This window comes from Dryobates pubescens, chromosome 37 (genome assembly GCF_014839835.1).
Source record: "Dryobates pubescens isolate bDryPub1 chromosome 37, bDryPub1.pri, whole genome shotgun sequence".
In the NCBI taxonomy this organism is placed as follows: domain Eukaryota; kingdom Metazoa; phylum Chordata; class Aves; order Piciformes; family Picidae; genus Dryobates; species Dryobates pubescens.
In genome coordinates this window covers 3,405,098-3,431,657 of record NC_071648.1, presented here as the reverse complement: position 1 = coordinate 3,431,657, position 26,560 = coordinate 3,405,098, and the positions used below count along the sequence as shown (strand labels likewise).

Genomic DNA, 26,560 nt, shown 5'->3' with positions numbered 1-26,560 from the left:
AACACTTGCATTGAGACTTACTCAGCTTTTAAAACCACCTGTACATGGCCACCACTTAAAAGTGCAAGCTACATGTCTGCTGAATTAACTGAAGGCATAGTAGGTGAGAGATCAGTTAAAATGCTGCTGCCACACCAGTAGTTATACAACTAACCACAGATGCCAGTAGTGTGTTTCAAGCCCTGCCCAGCTCAGTGTGTCACTACTTCTCGGTTCATTACCAGCCAAACACATAGTCCATTGCTTTGGATACAATGCTTTCATCTTTCCTAGGAGTCTGTCTGTCAGAAACCACCTAGAAGGCAGAGGGGGGAGGGAGGGCAAAAACAGGAGGAGAGGAAAGAGAATCAGTTGAAGTGAATTCATTTTCCACCAGGCAGTTTCTGTTCTGCTGTATTCTGACAAGGTGCTTTGGGAAAGACTTCTCAAAGCCAGCCCTTAACCTCTGGAAGAGTGAAGAGCCATTAGCAACACCTCTTTCTCTTTCCAGCCTTCTGTCAGAGGCTGAACAGACTGAGTTGGTACTTGAAGCACATCTGAAAGGCCTGACAGGGTAACACAGATGTAGGCTAAAGTCACACTGAAGCCAGCCTAGGCACAGCCCTTCTACAGGGGGAGCTTTAGCCTGGCTGCAAAGACTGGAAGTGAAATAAAGCACCCTTGGATGCAGGAGGGAAATAATGCCAAGGTCCACAGAATCCATTGGCTTGCTGAGGGGGACATAGAGCAGAAGCACAAACAGCTCTTGCTCTCTTCTCCTGTCCCTTCTGCTTGCAACTTCTCTCCCTCTCTCCCATGGCATCTCTGTTTTGACTGCTGTGTGAGGTCAGGGGAAGGAGGTGAACAGTCCCCCTGGATCCACCTGTGGTGCTTGTCAGTTGTACCTATACCTATATTGGACCTATGCTGCATATTTTGTACATACCCATTGCACTTCATCTTTCCAGACTTCAGTTTGCTTGTAACCAGAGCTTCCTTTAGCTTCCATCCCAAACTGAGCTGGTCTGAGCAAGCCTCAGACAGCTAAGGGGAGACAGCCCCAAAAAACACCACACACTTGCTCCTGTTCACATACCTGGTAGTCACTGGTGGAAGCTTTGTATGCTGTGGCAAGAGGCCTCATGGTAGAAATCCTGGCTGTGCTATTTGCAGCCAGCACTGGTGTGCCAAGGGCCTTGGGAGGAGGGGTGAAAACTGTCGATGCTGAGGGTGTAGAGCTCCTCTCAGAGTTTTCCATCACACTCTGAAAAACAGGGTGAACATCATCACATCAACCAACCTCAAGGGGCAGTCTTCCCACCTCTGGTGAGTTACCTATTGCCTGAAGCTCTTTGGTGCAGCATGTCCACAGCTCAAAGTGAGCAAAGGCCACAGGTAGATTTGCCTGTCAGCACACAGCACCAGCAAGGGGTTCTTCCTCACTTGCAATCATTTTGAAGTTGGCTTATGGCACTGCAGAGCAGGGGAAGCTTTCAGTCTCTTCACTCCATGTACTAAATTTCAGCCAGAGCTCAAACAGCAGAGAGGAAATGAATTAGAACACCTGCAGGCAGTTAACTTTTGCTGCACTAAGCACCATAAGGAGTTTGGGAAATACACCTCAAATATTTGACCTGCTCCTGGACTTGATGATCTTGGAGGCCCCTTCCAACCTGTTTGGATGCTCTGACACAGGACAAGCCTTTACCAGCTGTCCTAGTTTGAGCTGGATGCCTCCCAAAAGGAACCACAAAGCAGAGCTCCAGAAGGTGTGGTGTCCAGGAGGTGGTACTGGAAGAGTAATCTTTGTATTTCCTCCCCTAAATGCTGCATCTCTGCCAAGCTGACTGCAAAGTTATTGGCTTTCTCTTTCTTCCCTTTCTCCTCCCTGGATGCAGTGAGCTCCCAGGGATGCTGTAATCACAGATAATACTGTGAGAGGAGGATGGGTCCAGGGCTATCTATGGCCTTCAAGGCCTGACTGATTTTTACTGTGTAATCCTGGCCTGTTTAGGTCTAATGCCAGGGACTAAGGGGAAGCAGTCTCAGACCTGGCCAGCCTGACTCCAGGCTAGCAATGGGGAGGAAGACAGACCCCTGGGGCAGATGTTAAACCCCAGGTGGGGAGAAAGGGAGTACTGGCTTTGGGTCTGATTTGGAGGAAGAATCATAGAATCAGTAAAGTTGGAAAAGACCTCAAGGATCATCAAGTCCAAGCTACTAAACCATGGCCCCAAGTGCCACATCCAATCCCCTCTTGAACACCTCCAGGGATGGGGACTCCACCACCTCCCTGGGCAGCACATCCCAATGGCCAACAACTCTCTCTGGGAAGAACTTTCTCCTCACCTCCAGCCTAAACCTCCCCTGGCACAGCTTGAGACTGTGTCCTCTTGTTCTGGTGCTGGTTGCCTGGGAGAAGAGACCAACCCTCTCCTGGCTCCAACCTCCCTTCAGGGAGTTGTGGAGAGCAATGAGGTCTCCCCTGAGCCTCCTCTTCTGCAGGCTAAGCAACCCCAGCTCCCTCAGCCTCTCCTCACAAGACTTGTGCTCTGCACCCTTTACCAGCTCCATTGCTCTTCCCTGGACATACCCAGCACCTCAGTGTCTTCCATTCCAGGCCATGGAAGCTGTCAGTAACAGAACAGAACTTTCAGGGATCCCAGACTAATGCTCCTCTGATGCCAAACAACTTCTGCAACAGCAGGGAGGCACTACAAAAGGCTCTGCATGTCAGATTAGGCTTCCTCCTAGACTGGGGGGCTACAACAAACAGACTGGAACCTACCCTGGGGACTCTGATTTACCCTCCTGCCTGGAGGAGCAGGGACAACACAAAGGTGGCCAAAGCCTGATAGCCCTTGTGGTGCCAATGGGCAAGGTTTGGGTGAAGCTTTGTGGCTTATTGAGCTCCTGTGTCAACCCCAGGCCATGCATTCCTTCTTATTTGATATGCTTTGCTATGCTCACCACCATCCACTGTTCCCATTGCAGGATTGGAGCTTGTCAGTAGATCTGCCATTTAAACTTTGCAATCCTCCACTCCTGTGTGTGAGGCAGTCTGCTGTTACCCCAGGGGAATCAGAGCAATCTGTCCTGCTCTAAACAGCAACACCCACTTGTGGTGTCTTCTTTAACATCTTCATTGATGAGCTGGAGGAGGGCATTGAGTCCATCAGCAGTAAGTTTGCAGCTGACACCAAGCTGGGGGCAGGAGTTGATCTGCTGGAGGGTGGAGAGGCTCTGCAGAGGGACCTGGACAGGCTGGACAGATGGGCAGAGGCCAAGGGCAGGAGATTGAACACATCCAAGTGCCAGGTGCTGCACATTGGCCACAGCAACCCCAGGCAGAGCTACAGGCTGGGGGCAGAGTGGCTGAGAGCAGCCAGGCAGAGAGGGACCTGGGGGTGCTGGTGGATGGTAGGCTGAACATGAGCCTGCAGTGTGCTCAGGCAGCCAGGAGGGCCAATGGCATCCTGGCCTGCATCAGGAACAGTGTGGCCAGCAGGAGCAGGGAGGTCATTGTGCCCCTGTACACTGCACTGGTTAGGCCACACCTTGAGTCCTGTGTCCAGTTCTGGGCCCCTCAGTTTAGGAAGGAGGTTGACTTGCTGGAAGGTGTCCAGAGAAGGGCAACAAAGCTGGGGAGGGGTTTGGAACACAGCCCTGTGAGGAGAGGCTGAGGGAGCTGGGGTTGCCTAGCCTGGAGGAGACTCAGGGGTGACCTTATTCTCTCTACAACTACCTGAAGGGAGGTTGTAGACAGGCAGAGCTTGGTCTCTTCTCCCAGGCAGCCAGCACCAGAACAAGAGGACACAGTCTCAGGCTGCGCCAGGGGAGGTTTAGGCTGGAGGTTAGGAGGAAGTTCTACACAGAGAGAGTGATTGCCCATTGGGATGGGCTGCCTGGGGAGGTGGTGGAGTCACCACCACTGAAGGTGTTCAGGAGGAGACTTGAAGGGGTGCTTGGTGCCATGGGTTAGTTGATTAGGTGGTGTTGGATTGGTTGATGGGTTGGACACGATGATCTTGAAGGTCTCTTCCAACCTGGTTTATTCTATGTGATTCTATGTGGCTTTTAGCTCAGATTCAGCTTGCCACAGAGTTTCAGTCAGCCCTCTTCAGCAAATGCCAGAAAAGGAATCTCAGGCTGCATTTTGGAAGCATCAGTTGAGGAATAAAATGCATGCAAAATGGAAGAGTCAATGCAAGGGGCTTGGTGGGAACCCCAAGGTCCAGGAGAACCCAGAGGAAACAGGGTGGGAAACAACAACCACCAGCCTGGGGGAGGGGGGGGATCAGATCTGCTGCAGGCAGACTCAGTGGAGCACAGCATTTAAGCAGCCTGAAGAGAGCAGAAATTCAGAGGGCAGCCATCCAGAACACAGGCCAGGACTGGTGTGCAGTGTGGGTGGCAGCTGACTCACTGCTCAGCAGGAGGGGAAGCTAGCTAACTAACAGCTAGCTTGAAATCTGAAGCTTAAGTGCTGGCAGCATAAATTCACCACATCAGTTTTTGCCACTGCAAGGAAGAGGTTTCACAGGCTAATGCCAAACCCTCAGAGGATTAGCCTCCAGAAAGCTCCCTCACCTCCAAATCCCACAGGTGAGCAGCCAGGGGTTTATTTACACCTGTTTGAAAGTGGCCAATCTTCACCACAAGAATCCAAAAGCAATAAAGATCAGACAGCTGCCAACAACAACATCTCAGATCACCGTTTGCAAAGGCTCAGCTTACTGGCAAGTCAGTGACTGATACAGACAGGGCACCAAAAGAGTACAGAAAATAAGGGGAGGCTGGAAGCCCTCCCATCAGAAGCCCACAGAGAGGCAAAGCTTTGCTTCTGAAGTTTAGTCAGTGTAAGAAAACCACCAAACTGATAAGAGCTGAAGCAACAGCAAGTTCAGCTTCTCAGGGCTGACCCCTCAGAACAGTTCACATTTGAAAGCTTTCCTTACTCCAGCATCACCCTCACTTGAGGGTGGTGAGAGACTGGCAGAGGTTGCCCAGGGAGGTGGTGGCAGCCTCATCCCTGGAGGTTTTTCAGGCCAGGCTGGATGTGGCTGTGAGCAAGCTGCTGCAGTGTGAGGTGTCCCTGGCCATGGCAGGGGGGTCGGAACTGGCTGATCCTTGAGGTCCCTTCCAACCCTGACAATTCCAAGGGAAACAAAACCATAGAGGAAGCCCCAAAGGAGAGTGCCTTGGAGCTAAAGAGAGGGCAGCTGTTAACTTACTTTCTCTATGCATGGCTTGACCCCAATCATGATAGATTCACCAAAAATCTTCCCATCTTTGCTCAAGGCCTTGCGGGCTTGCAGCTTCGACTGGTACCGGAGGTGCATCCAGTTCCCCGTGTTGGACATCTGCATGAGGGCAAGGGACAAGGGTGAAATGCAGCCCCTGAAAGCCTGAGCCACAAGGATGCCTCAAGACCATGACCTACCACATGCTTTAATATGTTTCCATACTGAGCAAACTGCAGGAGAATGTAGGAAGCTGATGCCTGAGGAAACCTGCAAGGCAGAAAACAAGCCAGTTGTAACGAGCAGCTGAGGAAGTCTGGGGCTAAAACACAGCCCCAAGAAGGGTTTTTAAGAGATCCCACAGCCCAGTCTGCTAATGCCACATTAGAAGCATGATTTAAGGAGTATCACAGGATGTTAAGGGTTGGGAGGGACCTGGACCTCTGGAGATCTTCCAGGCCAAGTCCCCTGCCAGAGCAGAACCATAGAATCTAGCGCAGGTGGCACAGGAATGCATCCAAGGCTCCAGAGGAGACTCCACATCCTCTCTGGGCAGCCTCTTCCAGTGCTCTGGGACCCTCACAGTGAAGGAGTTCTTCCTCATGTTGAGGTGGAACCTCCTGTGCTGCAGTTTCCATCCAGTGCCCCTTGTCCTATCCCAGGGTGCAAGTAAGCAGAGCCTGTCCCATCTCTCTTGACACCCAGCCTTCAGATATGGATTGATCAGATCCCTCTCAGTCTTCTCCTCTCCACACTAAACAGTCCCAGGGCTCTCAGCCTCTCCTCTCCAGGCAGGGCTCCAGTCCCTTCAGCATCCTTGCAGCCCTCCCTTGGACTCTCTCCAGCAGATCCCTGTCCCTCCTGAACTGGGGAGCCCAGAGCTGGATGCAATATTCCAGGTGTGGCCTCACCAGGGCAGAGTAGAAGGGGAGGAGAATATGATCTTTGAGGCATCTTTACTTCACTACACACTTCAATGACAGAGTGCTGCCTCTCTAACTTGGGAAAAAGTTAACATGCAGCTTAAGTTAAACAGCTTCACTAAAATCCATGCATTTTGAGGCTTTAACCACAGTTGTGTTTCCTGCTGACCCTTAGGAATGCCAGGCAACAGCAACATCCAAGTACTTCTCTCCATACAGTGCAAAGACTTGACCATCTGGGTCAGGGCAAACCCAAGCACTGATACAGGCTGGGCAGGGACTGGCTGGAGAGCAGCCCTGAAGAAAAGGCCTTGGGGGTGCTGGGGCATGAGAAGCTCAACAGGAGCCAGCAGTGAGCACTTGCAGCCCAGAGAGCCAAGCAGAGCCTGGGCTGCAGCAAGAGAAGTGTGGCCAGCAGGGCCAGGGAGGGGATTCTGCCCCTCTGCTCCACTCTGCTGAGACCACAGCCAGTTCTGGAGCCTCTATTCCAGGAAGGATCTGGAGGGGCTGGAAGGTGTCCAGAGAAGGGCCACGAGGATGAGCAGAGGGCTGGAGCTGCTCTGCTCTGGAGACAGACTGAGAGAGTTGGGGTTGTGCAGTCTGGAGAGGAGAAGGCTCTGAGGAGACCTTCTTGTGGCCTTCAAGTATCTGCAGGGGGCTACAGGAAACCTGGGGAGGGACTTTTGAGGGTGTCAGGGAGTGATAGGACTGGGGGGAATGAAGCAAAACTAGAAGTGGGTAGATTGAGATTGGATGTTAGGAAGAAGTTCTTCCCCATGAGGGTGGTGAGAGACTGGCAGAGGTTGCCCAGGGAGGTGGTGGAAGCCTCATCCCTGGAGGTTTTTGCAGCCAGGCTGGATGTGGCTGTGAGCAAGCTGCTGTAGTGTGAGGTGTCCCTGGCCATGGCAGGGGGTTGGACCTGGCTGACCCTGGAGGTCCCTTCCACCCCTGGCAATTCTGTGTTGTTCCAAATACCTGGGAAATCCACATACCCAAATACTGTTACCCATGTGTCATCAAGCTGATCTTCTGAGGTCAGGGAATCACCTTGAGTATAAAAGGGATCTAGCTGAGCAGGAGACAGTGCAGTCTTCCTAGGCTGTCCAATGCTTGCAGGACTAAAGGCACCTGAAGCTGTTAAATTGAAAAGGCATTGGTGAACAAATTGCCTTTGCAAGGCAGATGAGCCTAAGAGGCTACAGTAAAGGCCTCATTTTACCATCAACCATTTCACTTGCAGATGGGAGAGTTTGGTGGAGACAAAAAGTTTGGCAAGCCAAGAGTCCCATCTGCAAGTAAGCCACTGAGTTTTTATGGCTGAAAGACCTAAGCTTTCCTCTTCACCTCTGCAAAACAGCAGCTTAATACAGAAGCCAAACAGGAATTTAGCTCAGCCAGGAGCCACAGAGTCATACACAAGAACAGAAACTGAATGAAGGTGGGAGGCACCCCACCAATCTCAGCTGCTTCACTCAAGCACAGCCACCCCTGTGCTAAGTAACAAGCTGAATGGAATCCAGCCCCAGTGGACAAGCATTTCCTACTGGAAAAGCTAGCCCCTGCACAAACAAGCAAGGAGCTGATGCAGCTTGAAGAGTGGCTGAGGATTTGGGGGTGTGAAGGAAAGCAGATGACACATTTTGACAAGGACATCTACCTGCTCCAGGAGTCGAGGGCAGAGTTCCAACCAATGGGCTCTGTGTTAGAGAAAAGCTGGCCTGGAGTGAAAACACAACAAGCAACAAATTACACCTGCAGGGACACACTTCTTGGGTCAGGAGAGGTCATTGGCAGGTGACTTCAGCATCAGGCAAAGCATATTGGAAGGGACCTCTGGAGATCTTCCAGTCCAACCCCCCTGCCAGAGCAGGAGCAGAGAATCCAGCACAGGTCACACAGGAACACATCCAGACAGGGATGGAAAGGCTCCAGAGAAGGAGACTCCACAACCTCTCTGGGCAGCCTGCTCCAGGCCTCTGTCACCCTCACAGTGAAGAAGTTCCCCTTCATGTTTAGGTGGAACCTCCTGTGCTGCAGTTTCCATCCAGTGCCCCTTGTCCCATCACAGGGTGCAACTGAGCAGAGCCTGCCCCCTCCCTCTTGACCCCCAGCTATTGATAGACATTGATCAGATCCCCTCTCAGTCTTCTCCTCTCCACACTAAACAGCCCCAGGGCTCTCAGCCTCTCCTCACCAGGCAGTGCTGCAGTCCCTTCAGCATCCTTGCAGCCCTGCCTTGGACTCTCTCCAGCAGATCCCTGTCCCTCTTGGACTGGGGAGCCCAGAACTGGCTGCAATATTCCAAGTGAGGCCTCAGCAGGGCAGAGCAGAGGGGCCAGCCAGCCTCCCTAGACCTGTTGTCCTTTCAACTACACAGGAACAGGCACACCAACCACCCAGCTTAAGGGGCAGCGAGACATCAAGACTCAGCAGTCATCTGGCCTCAGCAGCTTATACAGCTGAGTTAAAGAACTCACTGAAGCTCTAAGCTACCTCACACCTTCTGCTAAGAACAAGAGAGTATCTAAGCCACTCACTGGTCTTCTTGAGGTTAGAGGTGACCCAAGGCCAGGGCTAGACAACTCATCATATATGCTTCTAACCGGTGGAGCACCGCCTTTATCTTTGTGCGTAGGGACCACTGGCTGCGGGGGAGATCCTCCTGCAATTGAAAGGAACACATCAAGAGCATGAGAAAAACTTGTTCATTTCACTCCACTGCTACTTGTTCTTGAATGTTCAACAGTGAAGTCACAGAACTGGCAGGGTTAGAAGAGACCTCGAGGGTCAGCCAGTTCCAAGCACGGGCAGGGACACCTCACACTACAGCAGCTTGCTCACAGCCACCTCCAGCCTGGCCTGAGAAACCTCCAGGGACGAGGCTTCCACCACCTCCCTGGGCAACCTCTGCCAGTGTCTCATCACCCTCATGGGGAAGAGCTTCTTCCTGACAGTCAGAATCTCCCCACTTTTTGCTCCATTCCCCCCAGTCCTATCACTCCCTGACACCCTCAAAAGTCCCTCCCCAGCTTTCCTGTAGCCCCCTGCAGATATTGGAAGGCCACAACAAGGTCTCCTCGGAGCCTTCTCTTCTCCAGACTGAACAGCCTCAACTCTCTCAGTCTGCCTCCATAGAAGAGGGGCTCCAGCCCTCTGCTCATCCTCATGGGCCCTTCTCTGGGCACCTTCCAGCACTGTCATCCAGCTGTTCCACTGAGGGTTTGCAAAGCCACCTGGCCTGCCAAACTGCTTCAGGTTTCAATGTCCTACCTTTGAAAATCATGTGTGTCAGAAGCCACCTTCATGCACAAGCATCACCTAAAGCTGTTCTACCTCTTATCAGCCCAGTGGTGTTCACACCTGTGCTGAGCACAGCCACCCCTTCCTACTTTTAAGACAGGTTAGTAGTGTATTTGCTGCTTCAGACACTAAATTCCCCATGGCAGAGATGCAGAAGCTTTTCAGACTTGACATTCACCTGCCAAAGACCCAGACCTGAAAACCACACAGAAACTGCACATGCTGTCGAGCTCCCCCTCTCCAAATCCCCTCCCTTCCTATGCAATCTCACATTAATCACAAATGGAAGCTCTGGGGAGCAGGGACTAGCTTGCATTTGGACAAGGTGAAGTTAGACCAGATGCTCTCCCATTCTGTAAACTCCTTGAGGCTCCCAGCAGGAGAACTGAACTGACTGCAAGCTCTTGACAGATCTCTGAATGCTTTGTGAGGGTAAGTTCACAGAATACAGAATTAACCAGGTTGGAAAACACCTTTGAGATCATCAGGTGCAACCTATCACCCAACACCACCTAATCAACTAAACCATGGCACTGAGAGCCTCATCCAGGCTGGTTTTAGACACTTGCAGGGATGGTGACTCCACCACCTCCCCAGGCAGCACATCCCAATGGCCAATCTCTCTTGCTGGGAAGAATTTCTTCCTCATATCTAGAACAAACCTCCCCTGATGCAGCTTGAGACTGTGTCCTCTCCTGCCACTGGTTGCCTGGGAGAAGAGACCAGCCCCAACCTGACTACAACCTCCCTTCAGGTAGTGGTAGAGAGCAAGAAGGTCTCCCCTGAACCTCCTCCAGGCTAAACATCAACCTTCAGCCTCTCCTCCCCAGCCTCATTGCCCTTCTCTGGACACCTTCGAGCATCTCAACCTCTTTCTTTAACTGAGGAGCCCAGAACTGGACACAGGACTCAAGAAATGGCCTAACCAGTGCTGAGCACAGGGCACAATGACCTCCCTGCTCCTGCTGGCCACACTATTCCTGCCCCAGGCCACCTTCTTGGCCACCTGGGCACACTGCTGGCTCATGTTCAGCTGCTCTGCACCAGTACCCCCAGGTCCCTCTCTGCCTGGCCACCCTCCAGCCACTCTGTCCCCAGCCTGTAGCACACCATGGGGTTGTTGTGGCCAACCTGTAGAACCCAGCACTCAGACTCGCTAAACCTCATGCTCTTGGCCTCTGCCCATCTGCCCAGCCTGTCAAGGTCCCCCTGCAGAGCCCTCCTCCCCTCTAACAGATCAACTCTTGCTCCCAGCTTGGTGTGATCTGCAAACTTACTGATGATGGCCTCAATCCCCTCATCCAGATCATCAGTAAAGATACTGAACAGGATTGGGCACAGCACTGATCCCTGGGGCACACCACTGGTGCCCGGCTGCCAGCTGGCTGTGGCACCATTCACCACCCCTCTCTGGGACTGGCCAGCCAGCCAGTTCTTAACCCAGCCAAACTCTCCACTTGGGTTCATCACCCATTTCATGAGCTGAATTCATTTATCAAAAGCAATAGAACTCCCAAGAATTCAAGTCTGCAACAGCAACGTAGAGCAAGAAGAAAAACATCATTTACCCTTCTTGAGGACAACTTTTCAGCATTGAATGGATTCTGACCTGCAAGCAGTGGAGATCTCATTTCCATAACACTAGCTGAAGGGCCACTTATGCCACGGGACTGAGGAGTCATAGGGGCAGGTAAATCACCCATCAGGAATCCAGGGAGGAACTGAGCACTGGCTCCTGGTTTGGGAGACGTCGGGGAGCCAAGGGTCATCGGCTCTGCTCCTGTGTGAATGGGCACAAAGATGTAACAACATGGAAGCCATCAAGGCCTTTTCATGTCTTAAACAATAGCTCTGTTCAACAAACACAACATAACACATTCAAAGTTACAAAGTTCTTAGTCAACAACTATACAAACCCGAGCTGCTGGGAGTGTGTCCAGCAGATCCAGGGAGGGTCTCCTCCCCCTCTACTCTGCCCTGATGAGACCACACCTGGAATATTGCAGCCAGTTCTGGGCTCCCCAGTTCAAGAGGGACAGGGATCTGCTGGAGGGAGTCCAAGGGAGGGCTCCCAAGGATGCTGAAGGGACTGGAGCCCTGCCTGGTGAGGAGAGGCTGAGAGCCCTGGGGCTGTTTAGTGTGGAGAGGAGGTTTAATAAATGTCTATACATATCTGAGGGCTGGGGGTCAGGAAAGGAAGGGTCAGGGACAGCCTCTGCTCAGTTGCACCCCTGGAAAGGACAAGGGGCAATGGATGGAAACTACAGCACAGAAGGCTCCACCTCAACATGAGGAGGAACTTCTTCACTATAAGGGTCCCAGAGCCCTGGAACAGGCTCTCCAGAGAGGTTGTGGAGTCTCCTCTGGAGCCATTCCAGCCCCATCTGGATGTGTTCCTGTGTGACCTGGGCTGGACTCTATGGTCCTGCTCCGGCAGGGAGGTTGGCCTGGAAGATCTCCAGAGGTCCCTTCCAAGCCCAAACCCTCTGATGCTGTAAGCTCTGGCCTTGGCCCATGGCCAGCATAGTAAGCAAAGTTTATCACAACCCCGCAGAGGTGTTTTTTGCAGCCACACGAACTGTCACGCTGAGACGTGGGTCCTTAAAATACCCGGCTCGCATCACGGTTGGATGTCGAGCCTTGATGCCAGCCACGGGCTCGCACTGGAGGCGTTTGCTGACCCGAAAGCCCCCGCACCGCGGCCAGGCTGCGCGCCGGTTCCGCTCACGGTTCCCGCTCACGCCTGAGCACCGCAGCACCCCGGCAGCCTCGTCCCCTTCCCAAGCTTCGGAGCGCTTTACTCTACGGTTCCTCTATTACACAACACCCGAGTGGGAGCCTCCCGGCCTTTCGCTTCCCCGCCGGGGGAAGTCCCTCACTTCAGCACAGTCCCTCCCATGACCTATTCCAGGCCGGCACCCTTCGGACTTTCCTCCCGCTTCCCCGCGGCGGCAGCAGGTGGGGAGGGGGGTGGGTCAGACCCGTCCTCCTGCCGCTCCGCCGCGCAGCGGGGCGCGGGCAGAGCCGGCGGCCAGGAGCGCGGCGCAGCCTTGGCCGCCCCGCAGCTACCTCTCAGGCTCCGCCGCAGGCTGCGCGGGGGCCCGCACGCGACCCGCCGGGCGCGCGGGGCCGGGCGGCAGCGCCGGGGCAGGGCCGGCGCCGCGGCTCAGCTCACCTGCGGGCGGCGGCTCCATGGCGAAGGCGGTGAAGAAGGCGGCTAAGCCGGCCCGGGCGGCGGGAAAACACCACGGGTGCCTCCGCCGGGCGCTTTCAAACGGGACGGAACATCCTCCTGCCGTCACTTCCGAGCCGCCCCGCCCCGCACATTCCGCGCAGGGCGGCTGGCCAGGGGGTGTGACCTCGGCCGGGGGCGGCCCCGGGCCCGGCTCCTGGCGCGGCTCCCGGCCCGGCCGTCAGGCGTGGCCCGGCCGTCAGGCGCGGCCCGGCAGCGAGCGCCGGAGCCTGCGTGTGGAATGCAGACGTCATAGAATCACAGAACGGCCTGGGTTGGACGGCACCTGCAGAGCTCATGCAGTCTGACCGCCCCGCACTCACCAAGGGACATGCCCGTCTAGAACAGGCTGCCCACAGCCCTCTCCAGCCTCACCTTGAATAGCTCCACGGATGGGGCCTCAAAGACCTCCCTGGGCAACCTGTCGCAGTGTTTCACCACCCTCATGGTGCAGAACTTCTTCCTCACATCCAATCTAAATCTGCTCTAATCTGAAGCCATTGTCCCTGGTCCTGTCCCTGCAGGCCTTTGCAAACAGTCTCTCTGCAGCCACCTTGTAGCCTCCTTCAGGTCCTGGCAGGTTGCTCTTAGGTCTCCCTGGAGCCTTCTCTTCTGCAGGCTGAACACCCCCAGCTCCCTCAGCCTGTCCTCAGAGCAGAGCTGCTCCAACCCCTTGATCATTTTCATGGCCCTCCTCTGGACCCTCTCCATCAGGTCCGTGTCCTTCCTGTGTGGAGGGCTCCACACCTGCACACAGCACTGCAGGTGAGGTCTCAGCAGAGCAGAGCGGAGCACAGTGTCAGAATCACCTCTCTGGCTCTGCTGGCAACTCTGCTTTGGATGCAGCCCAGGATGAGATTCAGACCAACCTGGTCCACACTGTCTGCCAAATGCCGCTTCCACACACAAAAAAATCCCCACCCAAACAAAACCAACCAACCAAACTTTGGCATCTCCACATCCTGAACAAAGATGCTGAAACACAACACAGCGTGCTCAGGTGCTTGAGGCCAAACAGATACATTTCAAGACACAAACACCCTGCTCTGTCTGCCCTTCACAGGCACACTCAATGGGGACTGTGATGAGGGGAGTAATACTTCGTGTCAATCAGATGATTTTGATGAAGTTAAACTCTAAAGCAGGAACTCTGAGGCAGAAGCATGGATGAGCTAAACAAGAACATGGAACTAAAAAGTGAGACAGGGATGGTTTCTTTTATTACCAAATGTTCTTGATTATATTATTTGCCTTTGCTGTTATTACTTTGTTTGCTTTATTATATCCATGCAGAAGCCTGATTATTGTTTGTATTTTGTTTGCTTTATTACAGCCATGCAGAAGCCTGAAGAGTAGAGTGAAATACTAGGGAAGCTAACAGCTTGTGTGAAGAAATACCCTATGGAACAATAATAAGTTGCTCAAGGATGTGCAAGGAGAAGAGTCAACTGTTGGCAAGAAATGTGGGAACAGGAGGTGGGAGTAATGCTTGCAACAATGGAGCTAATACAATAGCAATCACAAGGACCCTGTGTGTAACCAGCCAGTGTGAGAGGTGCTGTTGATCAACTAAAGGATTATATCACTAGAACAACAACCAGGATGCCTATTTTATTTGATTAGACACACCTTTTTGTATGAATATGTGTTAGGAATAGAATAGTTAAAGAGGAACTCCTGCTTAGTGTGCACATTGGTAGAATGCTGACTTCACACAGAATCACCAAGGTTGGAAGAGGCCTCAAAGATCATCAAGTCCAACCTGGCACCACCAAGTGCCACATCCAATCCCCTCTTGAACACCTCCAGGGATGGTGACTCCACCACCTCCCTGGGCAGCACATTCCAATGGCTAACAACTCTCTCTGGGAAGAACTTTCTCCTCACCTCCAGCCTAAACTTCCCCTGGCACAGCTTGAGACTGTGTCCTCTTGTTCTGGTGCTGGTTGCTTAAGAGACCAACCCCCACCTGGCTACAACCTCCCTTCAGGGAGTTGTAGACTGCAAGAAGGTCTCCCCCGAGCCTCCTCTTCTCCAGGCTAATCAATCCCAGCTCCCTCAGCCTCTCCTCCCACACACCCAGAGCTGTTTGCTTGCCTCTTACTGCCTTAAATTGCTCTTTTCAAAATGAAATTGTTTTTAATCCAATTTTAATTGGCTTTGTCATTTATAACAGGGACCTTACCAAGAGGAGAAAAAAATACCTTGGAGTCAAAGGATTGTTTTGCTTGGAAAAGACCTCCAACATCATTGAGTCCAGTCATCCACCTAAGACTCTAATGGCCATTAGACCACATCCTAAAGTGCCATGGCCACACATTTTATTGAACACCTCAGGGACAGTGACTCCACCAACTCACTGGGCAGCCTGCTCCAGTGCCTGACCAGTAGAAGAATTGTTTCCTAATACACAAATGTCACCTGGTGCAGCTGGCTGTCATATCCTCTCATTGCTAGTTATCTGGGAGAAGAAATCAATACCCACCTCTCTCTGACCCCTCTTTAGGGAACCCTAGAGAGCAAGGTCTTTCCTCAGCCTCTTACAGACTGAACAACCTCAGTTCCCTCAGCCCCTCCTCATAAGACCTGCTCTGCAGACCCTTCACTATCTTTATTACCCTTCTCTGGACACACTCCAAGAACTCAATGTCCCCCTTGCAGTTATAAGCCTGAAACTGAATCCAGCATTCAAGATTCAGCCTCAACAGTGCTGAGTAGAGAGGCATATTCATCACATCACATCCCAGGCTGCAGGGCCAGGGAGGGGATTCTCCCCCTCTGCTCTGCTCTGCTGAGAGCCCACCTGGAGCACTGTGTCCAGTTCTGGAGCCTCTATTCCAGGAAGGATCTGGAGGTGCTGGAAGGTATCCAGAGAAGGGCCACAAGGATGAGCAGAGGGCTGGAGCTCTGCTGCTATGGAGACAGACTGAGACAGTTGGGGTTGTTCAGTCTGGAGAAGAGAAGGCTCTGAGATCTTCTTGTGGCCTTCCAGTATCTGAAGGGGGCTACAGGAAAACTGGTGAGGGACTTTTTAGGGTGTCAGGTAGGGATAGGACTGGGGGGATGGAGCAAAACTAGAGCTGGGTAGATCGAGATGGGGGGGTTGGAGCAAGACTAGAAGTAGGGAGATTAAGATTGGATGTTAGGAAGAAGTTCTTCCCCATGAGGGTGATGAGAGACTGGCAGAGGTTGCCCAGGGAGGTGGTGGAAGCCTCATGCCTGGAGGTTTTTCAGGCCAGGCTGGATGTGGTTGTGAGCAACCTGCTCTAGTGTGAGGTGTCCCTGCCCAAGGCAGGGTGTTGGAACTGGCTGATCCTTGAGGTCCCTTCCAACCCTGACAATTCTCTGTTTCCATGATCACTGTCCTGGTTCTGCTGGTCACACCACTGCCAGGATGCAGGTGGCCTTTTTGGCCATCTGGGCACATGCTGGCTCAGTGTGGTTCACTCACTGTAACATGGGGCAGTTCAAACTCGTGGTGCAAGGAGAAAACACTCCATCACTTCCTGAAAGCAAACCTTTCCAATCACTTGAGCACAACATTTGTTCAAGCACAGTGTTCCTTTTTATTTCATTGCATATTCCTATAGCAAACCCTTGAGCATTGGCATGAAGGCCACATCAAAAAAAACATGCCACCTTAAGACAATAATTCCATCCTGAAATCTGCCAAGATCACAGTTACCTGTCCTCTGATGCTGCTTCTTTATACCTGATGTGGAATGGAGCTTGGGGTGCTGGTGGATGAGAAGCTGGACAGGAGCAGGCAGTGTGAGCTTGCAGCACAGAAGGCCAAGGGCAGCCTGGGCTGCATCCAAAGCAGCATTGCCAGCAGAGCCAGAGAGGGGATTCTGCCCCTCTGCTCTGCTCTGCTGAGACCTCCCCTGCAGTGCTGTGTGCAGGTCTGGAGCCCTCAACACAGAAAGGACATGGACCTGATGGAGCAGGTCCAGAGGAGGGCCATGGGAATAATCAGAGGGTTGGAGCATTTCTGCTATGAAGACAGGCTGAGGGAGCTGGGGGTGTTCAGCCTGGAGAAGAAAAGGCTGTAGGAAGACTTATTAGCATCCTTCCAGAACCTGGAGGAGGCCTACATGAAGGCTGCAGAGAGACTGTTTGCAAAGGCCTGCAGGGACAGGACCAGGGGCAATGGCTTCAAAGTAGAGCAGAGCAGATTTAAATTGGATGTTAGGAAGAAGTTCTGCACCATGAGGGTGGTGGAACACTGGAACAGGTTTCCCAGGGAGGTGGTTGGAGACCCTTCCCTGGGAGATATTCAAGGTGAGGCTGGAGAGGGCTGTGGGCAACCTGTTCTAGTTGGGGATGTCCCTGCTGACTGTGGGGAGGTCATTCTGGATGACCTTTGGAAGTCCCTTCTGGCCCAGGCCATTCTATGGTTCTATGACATCAAATAACGATAGGACAAGAGGAAAGGGTCCCAAGTTGTGCCATGAGAGCTTTAGTTTGGTCAACAGCAAAAATTTCTTAATTGAAAAGATTGTTAAGCACTGGAATAGGCTGCCCAAGGAGGTGGTGGAGTCACTGTCCCCAGGGGGAGGCCTGCAGATGGCTAGTCCACAAGGTTCAATAAAATCCTCTTTTGATGCAGAAGGAATTTAAAATCCAATACCAAGGTATTTCATTAGATGAGCTCTTTTATTGCCTGGATTTTACAACCCAACCAGAGTGCAGAGATTTGGTGTAGTATTAAACAGGGCCACCTAAGTTATTTGATTTCCTTTCTCTCCTGCCTGCATTTTCTGATGGTTCATTACAACAAAACACAAAACAAAACAGCATTTGGGGTTGAGTTTTTTTCTGTTACTCCAAGGAAAGTCGAATTTCATCTGAGCACTCTAGGAGGAGCTTGTTCTTGGGGCAAAAGCCTCTCCTAAGTAGGTGGAGCATTTGGCCTTGAGACTGCAGGCTGGGAGGGAGGGAGGGAGGAAAGGAGGAAGGGAGAGAGGGAGGGAGGGAGGAAAGGAGGAAGGGAGAGAGGGAGGGAGGGAGGGAGGGAGGAAAGGAGGAAGGGAGAGAGGGAGGGAGGAAAGGAGGAAGGGAGAGAAGGAGGGAGGGAGGAAAGGAGGAAGGGAGAGAAGGAGGGAGGAAAGGAGGGAGGGAGGGAGGAAAGGAGGGAGGGAGGGAGGAAAGGAGGGAGGGAGGGAGGAAAGGAGGGAGGGAGGGAGGAAAGGAGGGAGGGAGGGAGGAAAGGAGGGAGGGAGGGAGGAAAGGAGGGAGGGAGGGAGGAAAGGAGGGAGGGAGGGAGGAAAGGAGGGAGGGAGGGAGGAAAGGAGGGAGGGAGGGAGGAAAGGAGGGAGGGAGGGAGGAAAGGAGGGAGGGAGGGAGGAAAGGAGGGAGGGAGGGAGGAAAGGAGGGAGGGAGGGAGGAAAGGAGGAAGGGAGGGAGGAAAGGAGGAAGGGAGGGAGGAAAGGAGGAAGGGAGGGAGGAAAGGAGGAAGGGAGGGAGGAAAGGAGGAAGGGAGGGAGGAAAGGAGGAAGGGAGGGAGGAAAGGAGGAAGGGAGGGAGGAAAGGAGGAAGGGAGGGAGGAAAGGAGGAAGGGAGGGAGGAAAGGAGGAAGGGAGGGAGGAAAGGAGGAAGGGAGGGAGGAAAGGAGGAAGGGAGGGAGGAAAGGAGGAAGGGAGGGAGGAAAGGAGGAAGGGAGGGAGGAAAGGAGGAAGGGAGGGAGGAAAGGAGGAAGGGAGGGAGGAAAGGAGGAAGGGAGGGAGGAAAGGAGGAAGGGAGGGAGGAAAGGAGGAAGGGAGGGAGGAAAGGAGGAAGGGAGGGAGGAAAGGAGGAAGGGAGGGAGGAAAGGAGGAAGGGAGGGGAAGGGGAAAAAAATCAATACACAAAAGACTTCAAAATGCACCTGGCAAAGGGGGCAGCAACACGACCGACTGAAGCACATCCAACATCTGTCACTGCAGAGTCAAAGCAGATTGTTCCACTCCTCCCTTTGGCTCAGTCATGATCATTTATGCTTCCATTTGCCTTTATATTCCGTTCCTGGTACCGGTGCAGCTGCTCCATGAAGCCAGGGTTTGGGCACGCCGCAGGCCTGGCGGTTTTCACCAAGGAAAAGGCTCTGGCGAAACTCAGTCCTTCTGAGTGCATTAGAAAGCCAACGACTACTGCTGCTGCACGGGAGACCCCTGCGTTGCAGTGGACCAGCACCACTCCACCCTTCAAGACACAAAGAGGACATCAGTTGAGGTGTTCATGAAGTAGCCAGCGACAAGTATTAGAAACCTGATATGAAAACAAATAAATCTATTAAGACTTCTTGGAAGCTCCTTGCTGAGCACCAAGCAGGCACCTACATGGAGTCGTAGGATCAGACAGGGTTGGAAGGGCCCACAAGGATAGGGTAGGATAGGGTAGGATAGGGTAGGATAGGGTAGAGTAGGATAGGATAGAATAGAGTAGGATAGGATAGAATAGAGTAGGATAGGATAGGATAGGATAGGATAGGATAGGATAGGATAGGATAGGATAGGATAGAATAGAATAGGAGTAGGATAGGATAGGATAGGATAGGATAGGATAGGATAGGATAGGATAGGATAGAATAGAATAGAATAGAATAGAATAGGAGTAGGATAGGATAGAATAGAATAGAATAGAATAGAATAGAATAGAATAGAATAGAATAGAATAGAATAGAATAGAATAGAATAGAATAGAATAGAATAGGAGTAGGATAGAATAGGAATAGGATAGGATAGGATAGGATAGGATAGGATAGGATAGGATAGGATAGGATAGGATAGGATAGGATAGGATAGGATAGGATAGACCAGGTTGGAAGAGACCTTTGAGATCATCCAGTCCAACCCATCACCCAACACCATCTAATCAACTAAACCATGGCACCAAGCACCCCATCCAGTCTCTTCCTGAACACCTCCAGGGATGGTGACTCCACCACCTCCCTGGGCAGCACATTCCAATGGCCAATCTCTCTTGCTGGGAAGAATTTCTTCCTAACATCTAGTCTAAACCTCCCCTGCCACAGCTTGAGACTGTGTCCTCTTGTTCTGGTGCTGGGTGCTTGGGAGAAGAGACCAAGCCCCACCTGGCTACAACCTCCCTTCAGGCAGTTGTAGACAGCAAGAAGGTCTCCCCTGAGCCTCCTCTTCTCCAGGCTAAAAAGTACCTTCACTAAGTGATCATCCAGTTCCAACCCCCCCGCCATGGGCAGGGACACCCCACACTAGATCACCCTGGCCAGAGCCTCATCCAGCCTGGGCTCAAACACCTCCAGGGCTGGGGCCTCAACCACCTCCCTGGACAACCCATTCCAGGGCTTCACCACTCTCATGGTAAAGAACTTCCTCCTCGCCTCCAGCCTGAATCTCCCCACCTCCAGCTTCATTCCATTCCCCGCTAGTCCTATCACTCCCTGAGATCCTGAGCAGTCCCTCCCCAGCCTTCTTGTAGCCCCCTTCAGATCCTGGAAGGCCACAATGAGGTCACCTCAGAGCTTTCTTTTCTCCAGACTGAACAGCCCCAACTCTTTCAGTCTGTCCTCATAGGAGAGGCGCTGCAGCCCTCTGCTCATCCTCGTGGCCCTAAAAATCATTCATAGAATCACAGAATCATAGAATGGTCCAGGCTGGAAAGGAGCTCCAAAGGTCATCCAGTCTGACCTCACTGCAGTCAGCAGGGACATCCTCTGTCCCTTCCCCCAGGAGCTTGGAAGCAGCCTCCTCATGCAAAAAAACAAATCACAGAGGTATGGGACACTAAGACATCTGATCTAAGTGGGTGCTAATTCTCAAATAGATTTTATTTGCAACATGGAAAGAAACTTGACTGTTGTTACCAGGTTAATGTGGCTGGAAAGCTGCCTGGCAGAAAGGGACCTAGGGGTGCTAAGGGACAAGCAGCTGAAGAGGAGCCAGCAGTGTGCCCAGCTGGCCAAGAAAGCCAAAGGCCTCCTGGCTGGGATCAGCAATGCTGTGTCCAGCAGCAGCAGGGAGGGGATTGTCCCCTGGCACTCAGCTCTGGGCAGGCCACACCTCGAGTGCTGTGTCCAGTTTGGGGCACCTCAAGACAAGAGAGATGTGGAGAGGCTGGAGCCAGGGCAGAGGAGGGCAAGGAAGCTGGGAAGGGCCTGGAGAAGAAATCTGATGAAGAGCAACTGAAGGAGCTGGGGATGGTTAGTGTGAAGCAGAGGAGGCTGAGGGCAGACCTCCTGGCTCTCTACAGCTCCCTGAAAGGAGGTTGTGGAGAGCTTGGTGCTGGTCTCTTCTCACAGGTCATTAGCCATAGAAGAAGAGGGAAGAGCCTCAAGCTGCAGCAGGGCAGCTTCAGACTGGACAGGAGGAGGAATTTTTTCCCCATCAAGAGTGGTCAGGGCTTGGAATGTGCTGCCCAGGGAGGTGGTGGAGTGCCCAAGGCTGGATGTGTTTCAAGGAGGTTTGGATGTGGTGCCTGGGGCTGTGGTTTAGGGGTGATCCTTGCAGAGCAGGGTGCTGGGCTGGACTTGGTGATGCTGAGGCTCTTTTCCAACCTGAATGTTTCTGTGGTTCTGTAAAGACATACCAAGGCAGCACACAGCTAGGCACAGAGGGGTAGGTTTTAGAACACTTTGCAGTTTCAGTGGCCTGCTTTTTGCATAGTCTGGAGTTCCTCAGGGAAGATTCTGGGGAAGCAGGTTGGACTTGATGATCCTTGGGGTCTCTTCCAACCTTGGTGATTCTAGTGACAAAGAGGGGTCATGAGGATGATCAGAGAGTTGGAACACCTCTCCTGTGAGGACAGACTGAGAGGGTTGGGGTTGTTCAGTCTGGAGAAGAAGGCTCGAGGAAAACCTCAATTGTCCATTGAAGATGCAGCACATTGAGCAGTGAAGCTGCATGCAGTTAGGTACCAAGGCTGTCAGAGAATGCAGTGATAGTTGTGGAGCCAAACAGTGAATTTAACTTCTCACAAAACCCAGGAAAAGAAATAACTTAGCAAACAGGGGGTGGGGTTTCTTGGAAGCCCTGCTTGTAACCCAAGACCATCCCTGACTCCTGCTTGTTAAATTCAGGCTTAATGTGTGATTTTTGACAGCCATTGCTTGGGTAGCAACCCCATGACTTGACAACCAAATCTAATTGCACCTTACTCCACCATAGAATCATAGAATTGGCAGGGTTGGAAGGGACATCAAAGATAATCTAGTTCCAAGCCCCTGCCTTGGGCAGGGACACCTCATACTAGAGCAGGTTGGTCACAGCCACATCCAGCCTGGCCTGAAAAGCCTCCAGGCATGAGGCTTCCACTACCTCCCTGGGCAACCTCTGCCAGCCTCTCACCACCCTCATGGGGAACAACTTCTTCCTAACATCCAATTTCAGTCTATCCCTTGCTACTTTTGCTCCATTTCCCCCAGTCCTATCACTCCCTGACACCCTCAAAAGTCCCTCCCCAGCTTTCTTGTAGCCCTTTTCAGATACTGGAAGGCCACAAGAAGGTCTCCTCAGAGCCTTCTCTTGTCCAGACTGAACAACCCCAACTCCCTCAGCCTGTCTCCAGAGCAGAGCAGCTCCAGCCCTCTGCTCATCCTCGTGGCCCTTCTCTGGACACCTTCCAGCACCTCCAGATCCTTCCTGGAATAGAGGCTCCAGAACTGGACACAGTGCTCCAGGTTGGGGTCTCAGCAGAGTGGAGCTGAGGGGGAGAATCACCTGCTGGCCACACTTCTTTTGATGCAGCCTGTATCTAGCATATTCATTATTTATGTTGATGGGGACAAAAGAAGATAATCTTGCCCTGTCTTTCTTTATGTCACACTGTTCTTTCCTTCTCTCATTTATCATTTAGGAGCTATATGATACACATTGTCAGTTAATGACCTTTTCAAGGTTTCTAGTTACAGTTTCCACTTCATTTCTAGATGAGACTTGCCCTTCATAACTGCCTAGTGTTGCTTTCTGCCTCTGCTGTTTTGTGTTCCAGTTACTGTGTTTTAAGCTAAGGAGCTTTCTTGAAAACCTTTTCAGCAATATTAGTACTTTTCTAAGGGGAGAGGTGTGTGAAAGAGCAGGTGATTGGTAGAATAGATGTTCTCCAGGGTCTGCTCATGAAGTGTGTGATGTCCATATGTGAAGACAGATGGTTTGAATCACTTCATTTGCTTTGTCCAAATAGCGTTAAAAGAACTGGGGATAAATTGTATTTAAGAAGCCAATTGTATCCTGGGCTGCAGCAAGAGAAGTGTGGCCAGCAGGGCCAGGGAGAGGATTCTGCCCCTCTGCTCCACTCTGCTGAGACCCCACCTGGAGCTCTGTGTCCAGTTCAGGAGCCTCTGTTCCAGGAAGGATCTGGAGGTGCTGGAAGGTGTCCAGAGAAGGGCCACGAGGAGGAGCAGAGGGCTGGAGCTGCTCTGCTATGAAGACAGACTGAGAGAGTTGGGGTTGTGCAGTGTGGAGAGGAGAAGGCTCTGAGGAGATCTTCTTGTGGCCTTCCAGCATCTGAAGAGGGCTACAGGAAAACTGGTGAGGGACTTTTTAGGGTGTCAGGGAGTGACAGGACTGGGGGGATGGAGCAAAACTAGAGCTGGGTAGGTCGAGATGTGGGGGTTGGAGCAAGATTAGAAGTAGGGAGATTGAGATTGGATGTTAGGAAGAAGTTGTTCCCCATGAGGGTGGTGAGACACTGGAAGAGGTTGCCCAGGGAGGTGGTGGAAGCCTCATCCCTGGAGGTTTTTCAGGCCAGGCTGGAGGTGGCTGTGAGGAAGCTGCTGTAGTGTGAGGTGTCCCTGGGTATGGCAGGGGGGTTGGAACTGGCTGATCCTTGAGGTCCCTTCCAACCCTTTCAATTCTATGATTCTAAGTGCTGTTCTGTTTAAGTAACCACAAAGAGATGCTTCACTTAATGACAGAACATGAGAGCCCTTGAGTTTGAGAACCCAGGTAGAGCCTTCGCTCTTGGGGACACCGCTGCCAGCTGGTGCTTGCTACATCTCTAAATCTTTAACTGCTTAAGTCTGTAGACACCATGGTACAAATTCTGATACTGATCAGAGCTCACCATTTCTTCTGGGCTCCAAACTGGCAGGCAGGTTTTCCATGACATGCCAAGTGACCCCTGCCACACCATGGTACTGTGAATTAGGGATTTATTTTCCTTTTGATCTTTCTGTTTAATATCTAATTATAAAACATCTAAAATCTTAATCTTTCCAGGGAGGAATTCTTAGCTCCCCAGCTTTCCTGTATCACAGTATCACTAAGGTTGGAAGAGACCTCAAAGATCATCGAGTCCAGCCTGTCACCACAGACCTCATGACTAGATCATGGCACGAAGTGCCACATCCAGTCCCCTCTTGAACACCTCCAGGGATGGGGACTCCACCACCTCCCTGGGCAGCACATCCCAATGGCTAACAACTCTCTCAGGGAAGAACTTTCTCCTCACCTCCAGCCTAAACTTCCCCTGGTGCAGCTTGAGACTGTGTCCTCTTGTTCTGGTGCTGGTTGCCTGGGAGAAGAGACCAAGCCCTTCCTGGCTACAACCTCCCTTCAGGTAGTTGTAGAGAGCAACAAGGTCACCCCTGAGCCTCCTCTTCTCCAGGCTAAGCAACCCCAGCTCCCTCAGCCTCTCCTCACAGGGCTGTGCTCAAGGCCTCTCCCCAGCCTTGTTGCCCTTCTCTGGACACATTTTAGTGTCTCAATGTCCTTCTCAAACTGAGGGGCCCAGAACTGGACACAGGACTCAAGAATGGTGGACAGCTGCTAACAAACCACACAGGTTTGTAATAGCCCTGTTTGGCTTTCTGCTGATTCAAGACAACACCCCTGATGGAGATAAATTAGAGCAAGTAAAGAAGCATCCTTCCATCAGGCATGGTGACTTGGGCTCACAATGGGACTTCTGTATGGAAAGTCAACCATAGGTCCAGCTGCATTAATGAAACATTTCCCTAAAACTAGGTAGTCATTCTAAAAGAAAACAACCACATCTGTACCAGAGGGAGCTGAGGCCACCAGCAGTGCCACATCTCTAGGAATGCTCAGAAGTTGTTTTAGAATTCAAAAAGTTAAAAGGCAAAACGACCTCTCTGGTACCACCCATCCCTCTGATTAAAAAGGATGCTGCTTTAAACAGGGTAATAAATAATCCAAGCAGGATAACCAGTAGCATTAATTATTGACATACTGTACCTGGATCTTGGCTTTCTCAATAAATTCAAAACATTCTGGGAAATAGGAGGTAATGTCTGTGTCTGGAAGGTCCAGGATTGAAATGGTCTTATATATGAAGTCATCCAGGAAGGCATTTTGGACTCCATAGGCAACATTTAGAACATGAGTAACCTATGCCAACAAAAAATCAAAGGGGGGGAGGGGATAAAAAGGCATTTTCTGAAGACAGCAAGCAAATGTGGATTGTTCTTTAGGCATACACACACAAAGCTTCATTTTGCATGCCTAGGCTGGCTGTGGCATGCTCCCCTTCAAGCAAAGTTTTGCTGCCCTGTTGAAATCTATTATGATAAAAAAACCAGGGGGGTTTCTTTATTTTTTATTAAAGAGGAAATTAAAAGATCTATGCTCAACCAAGCACAGGCCAAACTAAGGGTTTTCAACAGAAAAGGAAGTTTTGATGGAAAATAAATGAGGAGTTATAGGAACAAGAGCACAGCCTGCCCAACGATCCCTAAATATCAACCCATCAGCTTAATGTCCCTTCTACTGAGTCCCCAGTGCCCTTTACTGGAGCAGAAGGATCACAGCACAAAGGATGTTAGGGGTTGGAAGGAACCTCCAAAGATCATCAAGTCCAACCCCCCTGCCAGAGCAGGACCAGAGAATCCAGCACAGGTCACACAGGAACACATCCAGACAGGGCTGGAAAGGCTCCAGAGAAGGAGACTCCACAACCTCTCTGGGCAGCCTGCTCCAGGGCTCTGGGAGCCTCACAGTGAAGAAGTTCCTCCTCACGTTGAGGTAGAACCTCCTGTGCTGTAGTTTACATCCACTGCCCCTTGTCCTAAGGGTTTCAGAGTAAATTACACCTGCACTTGGCAGACGAGACCACTTCTGGCCACACCGAATCAACCAGGTTGGAAAAGACCTCAGAAGATCATCAGGTCCAACCTGTTACCTAACACCTCCTGACAACTAAACCATGGCTCCAAGTGGAACACCTCCAGGGATGGGGACTCCACCACCTCCCTGGGCAGCACGTTCCAATGGCCAATTACTCTTTCTGGGAAGAACTTCCTCCCCACCTGCAGCCTAAAGTTCCCGAGGGAGAGGGCGAGGGAGAGGAAGAGATCCACGAGCAGGCACTGTGCGAGATGCATTCTCATTTCCGTGCAAAGTTACCTTATACTTTTTCATCGTCTCCAGGTCGTGAGCAGCATCCTGCGACCCTGACGAGAAAGCGGAGCCGGTTGCCACGCTGAGCCCTTTCCCCCCAGGCAGCTCCGCGCCCTCAGCCCTGCCGCTCAGGGACTCTCCCAAACCCGCTACCCCAGCAGGCGCTTGCCCGGCGGGCAGCCCCCCCCGCACCCCATGCCTCCACCGCCACCCCCCGGGGCCTGCCACGGCTTCCCGCCGCCCCCAGGCCCCACTCACCCAGAAGCAACCAAGGCTTCACGACGCCGACCTGCAGGTCGGCGCTGAGGTCCTGCACATAGCCGCTGCCGCCGGGCGCCGCCTCCGCCTCCTCCACCTGCAGGCAGGCGCCGCGCCAGGTCTCGATGACCCTGCGGCCGGTCAGCGTCGTCACCCGGGTGCGCTGCTTCCGCAGGTTGGCCCTGGAGAAGTTGCGGATCTCCTGGGTGAGGGAGTGCATGGCCCGGGCACCGCCGCTCAGCCCCGCCACCGACGGCGCCACCGACACAGCGCCCGGCCCCGGCCCCTCCTGCCCGGCGGCCCCGGCCCCGC

The 26,560-nt window shown here is 52.4% G+C and overlaps 2 protein-coding genes across 3 annotated transcripts; both read right to left on the bottom strand.

Moving 5' to 3' along the window:
• Positions 1-24,932, bottom strand: NUP35 (nucleoporin 35). Of its 2 annotated transcripts, none has more exons than XM_054177045.1 (9): positions 24,830-24,932; positions 11,055-11,225; positions 8,683-8,807; positions 7,803-7,863; positions 7,138-7,279; positions 5,423-5,492; positions 5,214-5,342; positions 1,076-1,243; positions 1-295 (listed from the first exon to the last, which is right to left on the bottom strand). In XM_054177045.1, exons 2-9 carry the CDS (start codon positions 11,212-11,214, stop codon positions 218-220), a joined length of 933 nt encoding a protein of 310 aa, XP_054033020.1. In that variant the 5' UTR covers positions 11,215-11,225; positions 24,830-24,932; the 3' UTR covers positions 1-217. The 2 variants fall into 2 exon arrangements, with proteins under 2 accessions (XP_054033020.1, XP_054033021.1); XM_054177046.1 differs by lacking the exon at positions 24,830-24,932 and adding an exon at positions 12,621-12,755.
• DUSP19 (dual specificity phosphatase 19) lies at positions 18,519-26,560 on the bottom strand. The gene is made up of 4 exons (XM_054177047.1): positions 26,249-26,560; positions 25,997-26,043; positions 24,830-24,982; positions 18,519-18,857 (listed from the first exon to the last, which is right to left on the bottom strand). Exons 1-4 carry the CDS (start codon positions 26,466-26,468, stop codon positions 18,636-18,638), a joined length of 642 nt encoding a protein of 213 aa, XP_054033022.1. The 5' UTR covers positions 26,469-26,560; the 3' UTR covers positions 18,519-18,635.